The sequence below is a fragment of the Scleropages formosus genome, chromosome 2, assembly GCF_900964775.1.
Source record: "Scleropages formosus chromosome 2, fSclFor1.1, whole genome shotgun sequence".
NCBI classification, from domain to species: domain Eukaryota; kingdom Metazoa; phylum Chordata; class Actinopteri; order Osteoglossiformes; family Osteoglossidae; genus Scleropages; species Scleropages formosus.
The window spans coordinates 16,927,508-16,940,152 of NC_041807.1; the positions used below are offsets into that span (position 1 = coordinate 16,927,508).

The window sequence follows — 12,645 nt, forward strand, 5'->3', positions numbered from 1 at the left end:
GTAAATGTAATGTTTGGTTGCCGTTCTCCAGTGCGCCCTGGCTCCGTCGCCTAGATGGACCGTTTACAGAACGCATGTTTGCTCAGTTCTCCAGCGCTCACTGGATCTGCTGTGGTACTGTTTGCCCAGATGGTGCCGCATCTGCGGAAGGTGAGCGGGGCATCATGCGGCACACGGCGGCTCAGCTCCGCATATCCCCTCTCCTCTACAAAAGGATGGGCATACTGGGACTGTCAGGGGTGAGCTTTCCGGAGCTGTGGTTTTCCAGCAGGCAAACACTTTCTAGCGTGTGTTGCTTTTCACGTGCGCCGCTACGTGTGACAGTAGGAGGAAAAGGGGATTAGCGCAGCGCCGGCGAGTTCGGGCTCGCTGCAAATCATCACGAGCCTGTTTGCCCCCATTTATATACCTGCGGGCATATGCTGAGTTAAGTCGTTCAGGTTTGGCCTCCGTGCCGGCGAACCGGCGTGACCCGTGCCGTTGTAGCAAAATGACAGTCGCCTGTAACTTCGCACCCCGAGCCGCGTTACCGCAGCTTAGGCGTCCGTGTTCATTTTCATGGAGCGATGCGGAGGCTGGCCAGTCCAAGCAAGCGGCGGAACGGCCACCCACCAATGTTTGTTTGTCCGGTCAGTTGCAGTTTATTACGATGGCTCCAGATTGCCAGAAGAACGACCCCAGAGCTGTGCCCCTTAGATTGGCGGTGCGTGAGGTTGAGCTTGACAGGGCTTGTCCCGTGGTCCACTCCAGGCTTTTTGAGCGGGTGGGCGATCCGAGGTAGGGCTGAGTTCCACCACCGGCGGTTTCTGCAATCTCTGCATGCTGTCAAGGATGACAAATGAGGAGATGAAAAGACGGGTGGTGCGAGAGCCCTTAAATCCCGTGGCCCGGGGGGGGAGGTGAGCCTCCGGGGGTTACGATGTCTTGGTGACGATGAGGACGCCTTGACAGCCTGACAAGTATGTGCAGGACTCCATGGTGGGGTGAGCCCTCCTGCTCTTTAGGTGTTTACGTGACGGTGCCAAATCGTACCGTGGAAATGACTCAAACGGCCCGGGTGATGAATCAGATTAAAGTTTCCCAGCCGCAGGAGATGTTATCGACGCTTGTTTTTGTGAGCCCACCTTGAGCATTAACCCCCACCACCACCTCTTTTTGGAATCTTAAGTCGCCTCATCTGTCAGCCCCACCGCCAGTTCTGAAAAATTATTGCTGGGGCTCAAGATCAAAAACTTTATCATGACTGTTTTGACACGATCGGCAGCGTCTGTCTCTGTAGGGGGGGAGCTCTTATTTGTCCTGGTGGAGTAGGTGCTCTGGCCAGGACACTGAGCACTTTCCGTGACTTGACACGAATTGTCCCTCTGTGATGCAGTGTGATGTTGTAGACAGAGCTGTCTGGCCTTGGAGGAGGTGACGGTATTGATCGTGAAGTCATAACCCAACCTCAGCGGACATATCCCCGGACAGAGGGTTCAGGTGGGGGACATGGAGGTAAGAACCACTCTGTTTTCACTGTCTGTTCACCATCCCGCCTCTCTCTTGGATCCCGCAGGAGATTGTTCTGGTGGTGTTTTTCGGTGCGGAGTACGTGGTCCGCTTGTGGTCAGCGGGATGCCGCAGCAAATATGTGGGCATCAAGGGCCGACTTCGCTTTGCCAGGAAACCCATCTGTATCATAGGTGAGTCCCGCAGTCCACCTTCCGTGTTCCACGGAGACGAATGCAGGTGTGATTTGAGAGAAATTACATCTTCCTTAGCTTACTTTGGTCTGGATCATTAGTCATGACATATAAGTTCCTTCCTTTTCAAATCGTTACGAATGTGATTTAAATGAAGTTTTGTTCAACTGGATGTTTCCATCTTCACACGTTTTTCGTCTTACAGACTTGATCATAGTCGTTGCCTCGGTCATTGTCCTGAGCGTGGGCTCCAATGGACAGGTGTTTGCGACTTCAGCCATCAGGTACAGCCGGCGTCATAAAATAACAGACAGCGTTAATACAGCCGGTGTTAAAGTAACACAGAGCCTATGAAAATAACAGATGCAGATCTGTTACAGTACATTTGAAAGCATACAGTGAAGCAGAAGAAGAAGCATCTGGCATCTGTAGTGTGCAATGGTCATTTGTCTTTTCCTTTTATGCCTTCAGGGGTATACGATTCCTGCAGATTCTACGTATGCTGCATGTGGACCGACAGGGGGGCACCTGGAGGCTTCTGGGATCTGTAGTTTTTATTCATAGACAAGTAAGTCATGTCGTAGAGTTTAATTTCGCATATAACCATCCCTCATTTACTGTTATTATTATTCCAGCTGCATGGATTTCATAGCTGATACGTTGCAACAGGGAGAAGAATAGGATGCATCATGCAATTTGAGCCATTTATACAGTTGGTTGTTTACTGGGCCAATTTATAGTGTTACTTGATATTGGGATCAAGGTAACGAATCCACGTCCGTAGCTGCTGCATTAACTACTGCCCTGTTATACTGCTGGTCAACAGATGACTATGTATATTCATGCATGTATATGTTTAAATTGTGTAATCAACTATTTTTTTAAAATTACCCACAGATGCAAATACCTACTTCTAGGTCAGTAGGTAGATAAATAGACATTAGGTGTTTGCATCTGTGTGTATTTTTCTTAAACAGCTGATTATGTAATTGACCTAAATAAAAATTTCAGTTATTCAAGAGATGTTATGGGGTCAGCTGTTTATAAACACTTAAAGCTTACCTTTGTGGTATTTACTGAAATCCTGAATCTTCTGGTAACGTATCTCAATGGGAACGTTTTGAAAGAACGACCTTGAAGATTACACTAATCCTGCAGATTAGTCAGAGTGACTGCGTTCGTGTTTTTCCAAATCGGCGTGTTGTTCTTCCCCAGTAACCATTATGGATTTCTGGAAATCCGACGGGACAAATTGCAGCTGGTTTGTTCCACATGAGGGATGTACCTGTCAGACTCTCTCTAAGCGGGAGGCAGGCTCCTTCCCCTGACGTGCGCCTCTGTTGGGGAGATTAGCGCACCATGTCCCCCGTGGGGGCGGAATGTGAACGTGTGGTCACCTGGGGAGCTCCCTCCCCCATCCTTGCTTGAACCACAGTGGCCCAGTCATGACTTTATAAGGCACAGGAGATACTGATCCCCATTCATAACGGACCGTTTTGCTCATTGCGCTTCGGTGAACCGTCAATGAGCAAACTCTATTCGTGATCCCATTTGATCCCCCCAGACCCCACCATAAGGAAAAGCAGCATTCTCATGGGAAATGAGCCTTGCCTTTTAAGGCTCTGCTTGCCCGCAGAGGTTCTACAGACTTCGAATGCACCTGGGAAAAAAAGTGTTTATGACAAGCAGAATCTGTTCTGAGGGAGCACATGTTCAAACCTGAACCTTCCCGTCTCACGTGGTTCATATTATCAGCAAATTTTTGCCTGAAAAAAATTAATGTTAAATAATTTCTTTGTTTGTCTTCTAAAGTGAGTGATCTGAAGGCAGAGGTGAGCGGGACAAGCTTAGAGTTTCTCAGTGGGATGTGTGTCGGGGTATATTTGGAGCTCCTTCATTCAAAACCTTTGTTAGTTATCGCAGACAGTCCCTGGGCTTGTGTTAAGAACAATAACTCATATGAAGCCATTCATTGGACAAGTTAGCATTTCACTGATGTCATAGTTATATAATTTTTTACTATCCTAAGCCACGCTTTCTTAGAATGAACTTGGGGAAAGAGACACTAATCAAAAACTGCAATTAATCGATGTGGACCATAAGCATGGCATTCCATACTAAATGCTTTTTTATACACACTTTCAGTGTAAAACATCAATATTTCCAAGACCCAGTAGTGCGTATAACTAATTCAGGTAGCATTGTTTATAAACTATGGTTTCAGTAATTTACAAGCCACACTGAGAAATGAGCTTTTTCTGTTTTACAGTGATGTGGTTTTCTTTGTTTATCAAACATCCTTGTGTTGTTTCCGATTTTTTTACTCATTTACTGCTCTACTAATTTGTACTCAATTTCTTTTAAATCGTTGTTATTTCCTGTCAGTTTATAAACTTCTGTGCTGTGTAATACACTGCATAGGTGGGTGTTTCTGTTTTTATTGCAGGAGCTGATAACCACACTGTACATTGGTTTCTTGGGCCTTATCTTCTCTTCCTACTTCGTATACCTGGCTGAAAAGGATGCGGTAGATGAGGAGGGCAAGACTGGCTTCTCCACCTATGCGGACGCCCTGTGGTGGGGTGTGGTAAGAACCTGTCACGTGAGAAGTGGAGAAAAGGACGCTGTACTGCAGCAATGGTTCCATCAGTTCAGTTCAACTCGTGTTTATGAAGCACCCTTCTCAGCACAGCGATGCAAAGCATCGGAAGACTGAGCAACAGTGACACAGAAGTGAGAAAAGAAAACCAAAACACAAAAGTAACTGAATCAAAAGTTCGATCAAAGCCTGAATCGAAATTGCCAACAGTAGTTATGAAAGCCAAATGGCAACTGAGGAGAGGAAAACAAAAAAGTTCCACTGGGGAAGGGAGAGTGTAGTGGAACTAAAGCCCGCCAGAGCTTGACATTATTTTTTTCTGTCTGGTTGCCCATCAGACAGGTATATTTTCTAGTTTAACCTGTCCCGTCAAATTTTGCGCATGTTCACTTTTGGAAAAGTATCGGAAAGACAAAAGTAAATGCCCAGGGTTAAAATGTCCTTGTAAAAATTGTAATCAAAGTGAGCCGATCATGGAAAGGTAGCATAGGTACGAAAAGTCGTAAACATAAAGAAATTGCCCAACATAGTAAACTATTGAGCTATTTTACTCCATTCTTGACAAATTTGGGAGTTTTCTAGTGAAAAGACTTATTTTAAAACAAAGTGCAGGCAACACAATTAGTGATGTCACGCAACTTCTTTAATACGATGCCGGTGTTGTTCTGCATTGAATTTCTTAATATTTTACCTTAATTTATTTCCCTTCTGCCCATTGGACAGGCAATGGAATGATTCTGCCTGTCCGACTATGAAAATTTAAGCAAATTACTTGTCTCAGCCGTTAATGCCGAACCCTGTCCAACTGTTCTTGGTCGAGCTCTGAGACTGCACTCCCTCTTCTATAAAAACACACACGCTGCCTACAACCGCTTGTCCTGAGCCAGGCTGCGGCGAACCGGAGCCTAACCCGACAACACAGGGCACAGGGCTGGAGGGGAAGGGGACTCACCCAGGACGGGACGCCAGTCCATCACAAGGCACCCCAAGCGGGACGCGAACTCCAGACCCACCACAGAGCAGGACCTTGCTAAATCCACTGCACCACCTTGCCGCCCTTCTGTAAAACCATGCAACGATAAAAACATACAATAATACCTAGAATGGTTGCTGCCATTGATGCTGACTTATGGCAACCACATAAATGGAGTGCCTCCAGAACATTCTGTCCTCCCCTTCTATCCCTAGCCTTGAAAAGGATGTACCCATTGTTGCTGTGATTAAGATGCAAGCGGAGTTCCTTATCATCAGTGACCTCAGCCAAGTCCGCTATTGCCTGTTTGTTTCAATGTCCAAAGACTTTAATGAGACCAAATAATATGAGATATTGTTTTTCGCCAAGCAGTGTGCGCAGTTAGTTACAAAGGGCATTTGTGGAGAAGCAGTGTTACGGAGAAGGCAACTTTCACCAGAATGTTCCGTATGAGATATCCCAGGGCTGGGTTATTGTCTAGGTCATTGCTGAAGCGGGAAGTGAGGAACGGTGTGAATGTGCGGGTGGACAATGGGGCCGGTGCTCAACAGAACGTCGCAATGCCGGCGCGGGGCTATTCATGATTCCCGGGTGTCACAGGCACACACAAAGAGGCAAGAGGCTGCTGCTTCCCTCGCTAAGTTGCCGTTTGATCCTTCCCTGGTCTCGCTCCACAGTTCAGTTAATTAAGCCCGTTCAGTTAAACGTCCCCGGGTTTTGAAAACTGATGCCATTTGCGTACGCGGGGTTCGTGTTTCAAAAGAGTGGCAATAACCCTCTTTCACAGCTCTGGTTTTGGTTGAAAGACTTTTAAACGCTGTATAATAATGTGTCAGTTCCTTTAATTAAGCCTTTAAGTGTTGGATTTGTTGTTCGGGTCATAAAGATTTGAAGATCTTTGGTCCCTCATCCGCGCCGCGTTGCAAAATAATGAACTTGTTTGCCTGTGCTAGTTCACCAAAAAAAAAAAAAAAAATCCTAAAGGGGCTTCTTTTCATTTTCTGGGAATGTAACACTGATTTAGGAAGGAGTGAGGCAGGCGATTGCCGCAGTGCGTGTGTGTCTCGGGGAGCAGGGGGAAGCAAACCGCTGCTACGCCGAGCGCCGCCGACTTGTTTTTCCCAGCTCCGGGTTTGCAGGTGCAGCTCCCAGCTGCAGGGCCGAAGTACGCCAACCTATGAGTTGCTGCCCCGCCGTCCACTAGAACAATCAAAGCAGATGGAGGTCATTAAAGGACCCTGTGTTTGATCTGGCGCTGCACTGTCATTTTTGCGGAAAAACTGAATATTTAGAAGCTTTAGGCATGACGAGGCGGTGTGGAATACAGCTTGGTTTTACAGCTGTCGACCGTGGCTGCAGTTATTGTTTAACAGGGAGAAAAAGCAACGGAGGGCTGGGGGAGGGGTGAGCAGCAGCTTTTGACCCATCCTGGTCTTGCCACACACGTAGAATACGGGCCTTGGGGCAGGTTGAGTCTCCTCGAGTGGCCCACTCCACACGACATGTCCCACATTTGGTTAGTTGCTGATCTGTGGATGAGGATTTAAATCCTTTTACACTCACTGAAAAGACTCTCCAAGCGTCGCACCTTAGATCACCCTCCCCCCATTGTCTCCATTCAGGGCAGGTTGGGCGTAGGTTCCAAAGGCACTTACTGTAGGCCAAGTGCCGCCTGAATGTGTCAAAATCGGCTCATTTGAGGCCGTGCTGGTGCGCTGGGGGATGGCACGCATACATGAATGCTCCCCCTTAACACCAGCTTTTATGCCCCTGTATTTGTGGTGGGCCTGTGTTCATCAAGGCTCAATAGCCAATTGTACCCTGGTGGAATGCGTTGTAAAGACGCTTAGAGTAGTGACAAATATGGAGTGGATCTACCAATGCAGACAAATATTTATAATCCATGGTAATCTGGTTCCGTCGTGAAGGACCCGTGAAAGCACTTCGGACAGACCCCGTCAAAGTGCCTGATGAACTTTGAAACGGGAGAAAAAAATTCTTCAGAGTTAGCAGCGTGTAGTGAGTTCGAATGTTCTCCGGTTGTCTTTGTTGAAGCGGTTCCCGTTTGGGTCAAGCAGAGCTCCTGCAACGCTTTCTGTGGTCCTTGACGGACCTGGAACTTGTAAACTCGGAGAGTGAACACCGAGAGCCCAGAGCCAAATCTTCGATATTTACACACGTTTTCTCTAGGTGACGGTGACAACCATCGGCTACGGGGACAAGGTCCCTCAGACATGGATTGGAAAGACCATCGCATCCTGCTTCAGCGTATTTGCCATCTCCTTCTTCGCTCTGCCGGCGGTAATGACCTGTTTTTTTTCCATTCTTTTCTATTTCTGTTTCTTTCTATTATCAGCTTGAAAAAATAAGAAATAAATAAAAATGCATGTGTTTGGATTGTGATACAGTTTTATATGTTTTCAGATTTGACTGGGGTGGAGTTATGGAATGATCGCATTAAAGCAGGAGTCGGTGTAAAATTCCCCGCTAAGATAGATGAACAATAATGTGCGTGTGTTTACGTGTCGGTGGAGGGTAGAGGTTTGGACATTGACGCGTGCAAGTACGATCATTCTACCCTAACGCAGGCCCAACCCACATCTGTCTGCTTCCAGGGGATTTTGGGTTCAGGCTTTGCTCTGAAGGTGCAGCAGAAGCAGAGGCAGAAGCACTTCAACAGACAGATCCCTGCCGCAGCCTCTCTCATCCAGGTACAGGGACGTGGAGACGGGGTTCCACACGCTCTCTACCGCGGCCTCCAGTAGTCAGAAGCTGCACTCGTTGAGATGGTCTCAGGGTGTGTAGCTTCAGCACTGCAAAATCCATCATCTGTTTGAAGCGCTATAAATAGTTGCCGCTTGTTATGAACCCATCTGTGTTTTTAGTAAAGTCACCTAGTGTCCATTGCAGTACACAGCTGAGAAAGATACTGAGTCTCATACAGGCCCATACGGTCAGGGGAATGGTGGAAAACACACACACACACACACACACACACACACACAACCTGAACCGCTTGTCCCATACAGGGTCGCGGGGAGCCGGAGCCTAACCCGGTAACACAGGGCATAAGGCTGGAGGGGGAGGGGACACACCCAGGATGGGACGCCAGTCCATCACAAGGCACCCCAAGCGGGATTCGAACCCCAGACCCACCAGAGAGCAGGACCCGGTCCGACCCACTGCGTCACCGCATCCCCCATGGTGGAAAACATTGTGATGGAAAACATCGTAGATGAACTTGTAGACCTTAGTTGATACTTGCTAACTTACTCATTTGCTTTTGTTAACCACTTGTCCTTGTCAGAGTCACAGCAGTCCAGAGCCTATCCTGGAGTCACTGGGCTCTATTCCAGGAGGGTTACACCCTGAACGAGATGCCAGTCCTCCTCAGTGCAGCCACACATGCACATGTTCACACTCTCTGGACAATTTAAAGTCAGCAATTAACCAAAACCCATGGTCAGCCAGGGGGCGCGATGGCGCAGTGGGTTGGGCCGCAGTCCTGCTCTCCGGTGGGTCTGGGGTTCGAGTCCTGCTTGGGGTGGCGGACTGGCGTCCCATCCTGGGTGTGTCCCCTTCCTCCTCTGGCGTTATGCCCTGTGTTGCCGGGTAGGCTCCGGTTCCCCGTGACCCTGTATGGGGCAAGCGGTTCTGAAAATGTGTGTGTGTGCATGTTTGACCTGTGGAACGAAACCCATACAGACACGGGGAGAAAGTCCACATTTTACACAGACTGAGCTGTATTGGAACCCGTGCCCAAACAGTCCGAGCACCGTGAGGCGACAGCGCTACCTGCCGCACCGCTGTGCCGCCCACTATTTCATGCACTCATTTAGTTCTGCCTATATTTAGTTAGTAAAGTTACATTATGCTGTCTGGGGTTTTTGTATAAACACACCCAGTGCTGTTAAAAACTGGCAGATTGCATGTCCAGAGGGCTTTCTTTGTTCTCCACAGTCCATGCCAACGTATTTTACGAAAGCAGCGAAATCCAAACAGTCTGAGCAATCGGTCTCTGTCCAGGAAAAGGTGAGGCGCTGTATCCTCCCTGTCAGAGACGACAGGCAAATATTGTACGTGTTGGTGAGGGAGCGTGGGGCTACAAAGGGCGCTTTGAGCTGGTCGGCGCCTCCGGGGAAGCGACAAGACCGAGAGCATCAGCCTTTTGCTGTCGCGGAAGGGTCACGGAGGGACGCCGGCTGCACCGCGCAATTACGACGTGATGGCTCAGTTTTGCACACGTCCCGCTCGAATCAAACGCGCAAGGTTGTGTTCGGAGCCCGTGACCCTCGGTAGCCTTGTAGGGTGAGGGACCGCGCCGGAGGCGAGTGACGCCGCCTTTCTCCCCGAACTAGACGCTGTGGCGCTGCTACGCTGCGGAGTCCCCTGAAGGCTGCCCTGCCACGTGGGCGATGTACGAGCTGACCGTCGACCGCGTTCCTGCCATGGCTGCCGAAGGCGGCAGAGAGAACTTCAGGAAACTGGTAAACAATGCGATCCTCCTTCGTGCACCGTCGCCTCGTCTGTGTCGTACCCCACCGCGTACGTCTCAACCACCCCCTGTTCTCGGTTACCCCCTTTATGAACCGGTTCCAAACCGGTCTTGTACAGCAGCAGACCTGAATGTCTATAGGAGAAAAGTTTTTTTCTTACCTTGGTGTTAAAATATTTTGAATAGTGACCAACCACAGACTGAGGCCTTACTCTTTAATAACCCCTCAGGACATTTGGACGGTTAGTCAGTGGGATGCAATTTTTTTTGCCCGGAGAAGTAACGGCGAGTTTCACCACATCGGTTCTTCGTTCTGTCCCGTGTTCTCTGCCCTGTGCCGCTCGCGTGCCGGAAAGACTCGGAATTTGACTCTGTCCCACTTGACGTTCAGAGCAAGCGCTGCAGGAAGAAGCCCAAGTTCCCTCGTGACAATGGCTTCCTGGGTCCCGCTGTCTCTGGAGAGCAAGCCCTGTCCGTGCCGCAAATCACGTTTGAGCACGCGGACAGTGCGGACGCGAAGAAGGAGGCCTCTTTATACCTGGACGAATCCTCAGGTAACGGAGTCTCAATATCAGCCTCACATACTCGAACGTAGCGCAATAATCCTATATAGCCGGCCAGATCGTAATTGTACGCTGAGATGTATTAGTTGCCAGATAGGTTAAAAAAAAATTTCCATTAGTCACTTTTTTGCTAGCGGATATTTTAGTTTTTATTTAGTCTGTGGTAATGTACATGTAATAAAGGCCACGGTGCCAAGTTCCTGACTTTAAACAAATATGCTCCCCAAAAACAAAGGAAGAGCAGTTCTAACTCCGCTTTCTCCCGGCAAGTTGCGACGTTTTATTTTGAATATTTGACTGACGTTGGACGATAAGGAAAAGGATAAGCCTGCAGTATGTGTAGCTGCAGAAATCCAAGGAAAACGGAGCAAACGCATTTTTCTTGGAGTGTGCGGGGGCTGAAGGACCTAGAGGGAGGCGGGCGTCGCACAGAGAGCATGGGAGAAAGGTTGTGGCGGATAACACCCGTGAGCTTATCATCATCAAACCCAAGTTATATTTTAATTTTTTAAATTTTTCTATTTTTCGTATTGCGTTCCCCATTGAAATCATGAAATGGAATCAAGTAAAATGAAGTGCAAATAAATAAGAGAAAAGTCAGTATTATTTCTACCGATCGTGAGACATGCTGTGGCTGCCCTGTAAGCTGTTGTGTTGGATTAAACGCCGAGCCAAGTTGCGTGTCAGACACAAGGAAATTCTGGAAGGGAACGGTGCTGACGGTGAAGGATAGCGATGTGCTTGAACGAGCTTCAGAATGGGGTTCTATTCTTTTTCTATAGGACCTCATGTTTTTTAATGGGATTCGTTAAAGGAAGTGGCTGTCTGCTGCTTTCTGTTGTCATGGCGACACTTTTAAACAGCTGTACACCTATTTATGCGAGAGGAACCTCAAAATGGTATGGAAACACTTTAGGATGTACCACTATGTATCACTATTACTTCCAGAACTGTCCATGCAGCCAGTAAATAAATCTTCACACTTTGCTCCCCTGGGTTCAGATTTCTGCATGTATAATTGTGTGATTGCATCTATTTGATCTGACATGGGGAGGTTCTGCAGTTTCCTGCACATCAACCTGCCTTTGCTTTTTTTGTGGAAAAAAAAGGGTGGTTTGCTTGTAGGTGTTTGAAAGAATATGATGCTTCGAGGCCTGATGCAAGAATGGTCACCAGTGTCAATGTCATTTCATAACCTTAAGCACATTATGTCACGTGATCAATCACACACACATAGTCTGAAGCCGCTTGTCCCAAGGCGAACCGGAGCCTAACCCGGCAACACAGGGCGCAAGGCTGGAGGGGACACAGGACGGGGATGCCAGTCTGTCGCAAGGCACCCCAAGCAGGACTCGAACCCCAGACCTGCCAGAGAGTAGGACCCGGCCAAACCCGCTGCGCCAACACACCCCTGTGTGAGCAATCATTTAAAACGAATTATCGCGGTATTGAAACCTTTCTTCATTTGGAGCCAGACTTGGTGAGCCAGTGCTTTTTATAACCAAGAGGTGATGTCATGCAGATGAACACTTTTGACATACTGAAAAGTCATCAGTGCAGTGAAAAAATATTTTACACGATAAGTCTAAACCTCTGGGACTTGGAGGGTTAAGGGGAAGGGTGGAGGAGGGCGGAATGTTGGCAGGTTTGGCGATTGAGCGTGTGGCAGAAAGACCAGAGCAGAGCAGCGGGATTCTGGAGAACTGAAGAACTGCCGTTAACCCCTTTCTCTTCTCGCTTCATTCGCCTGGTGCTGCGCAGAAAGGCGTCCATGTGTCCAGGAATGGACATGTCCTCTCCTCAGAGGATCTGAGGGTCGGTTTAAGGTCAGAGGGGCTCTGCTCTCTCACCCGGGCTGTAGATGGAGACGCGGAAAGTAAAGTTTGCAATTTGGAGAGATCCCCTGAGAGAATCTTGGTTTACCACAGGAGCCCAGGGTACACTGCGGTGTTTCACAGAGGCTGCCCCCCAGGTGCATCGCAGCTCCGCTCCCCAAGGAGCTGGCGGAGAGCGTGGTGTTGTCGGTTGTTTATGAGGGTTTTTAATCTCTGCGAGAACAGGGCCCTCAAACAGCCCTGCGTGCGCGAGATTGATGCCACATGCATCCAGTAAGGGCCACATGGAAGTCATTAGTCAGCAGTGGTGATTTCAGGTCATGTGTACCGCTTATTGTTGCTCGACTTGTCGAAGCTGCGGCCCTTGCCGATTGACAGCATGATGAATATCTACCAGAGAAACGAGTCCAGCCTTTTCTGGGCTTTGTGTCTTCCTATTCGAATGTGAAATAGCAGGAAAAAATGTTCTGTGGTTTATCCCAAGTATGTTTCTAAAAA

General features: G+C 48.4%; 1 protein-coding gene across 1 annotated transcript in view; it reads left to right on the plus strand.

Annotated features, from left to right (window-relative positions):
• The window catches only part of kcnq1.2 (potassium voltage-gated channel, KQT-like subfamily, member 1.2), a 119,871-nt gene that overhangs the window by 9,611 nt on the left and 97,615 nt on the right, over positions 1–12,645 (plus strand). Inside the window, exons 3-10 of the mRNA XM_018747162.2 lie at positions 1,556–1,682; positions 1,888–1,966; positions 2,154–2,250; positions 4,129–4,269; positions 7,445–7,555; positions 7,870–7,965; positions 9,613–9,741; positions 10,141–10,303. Of these exons, the coding sequence (XP_018602678.2) occupies positions 1,556–1,682; positions 1,888–1,966; positions 2,154–2,250; positions 4,129–4,269; positions 7,445–7,555; positions 7,870–7,965; positions 9,613–9,741; positions 10,141–10,303 (943 nt within the window). The remainder of the gene's footprint in view (positions 1–1,555; positions 1,683–1,887; positions 1,967–2,153; positions 2,251–4,128; positions 4,270–7,444; positions 7,556–7,869; positions 7,966–9,612; positions 9,742–10,140; positions 10,304–12,645) is intronic.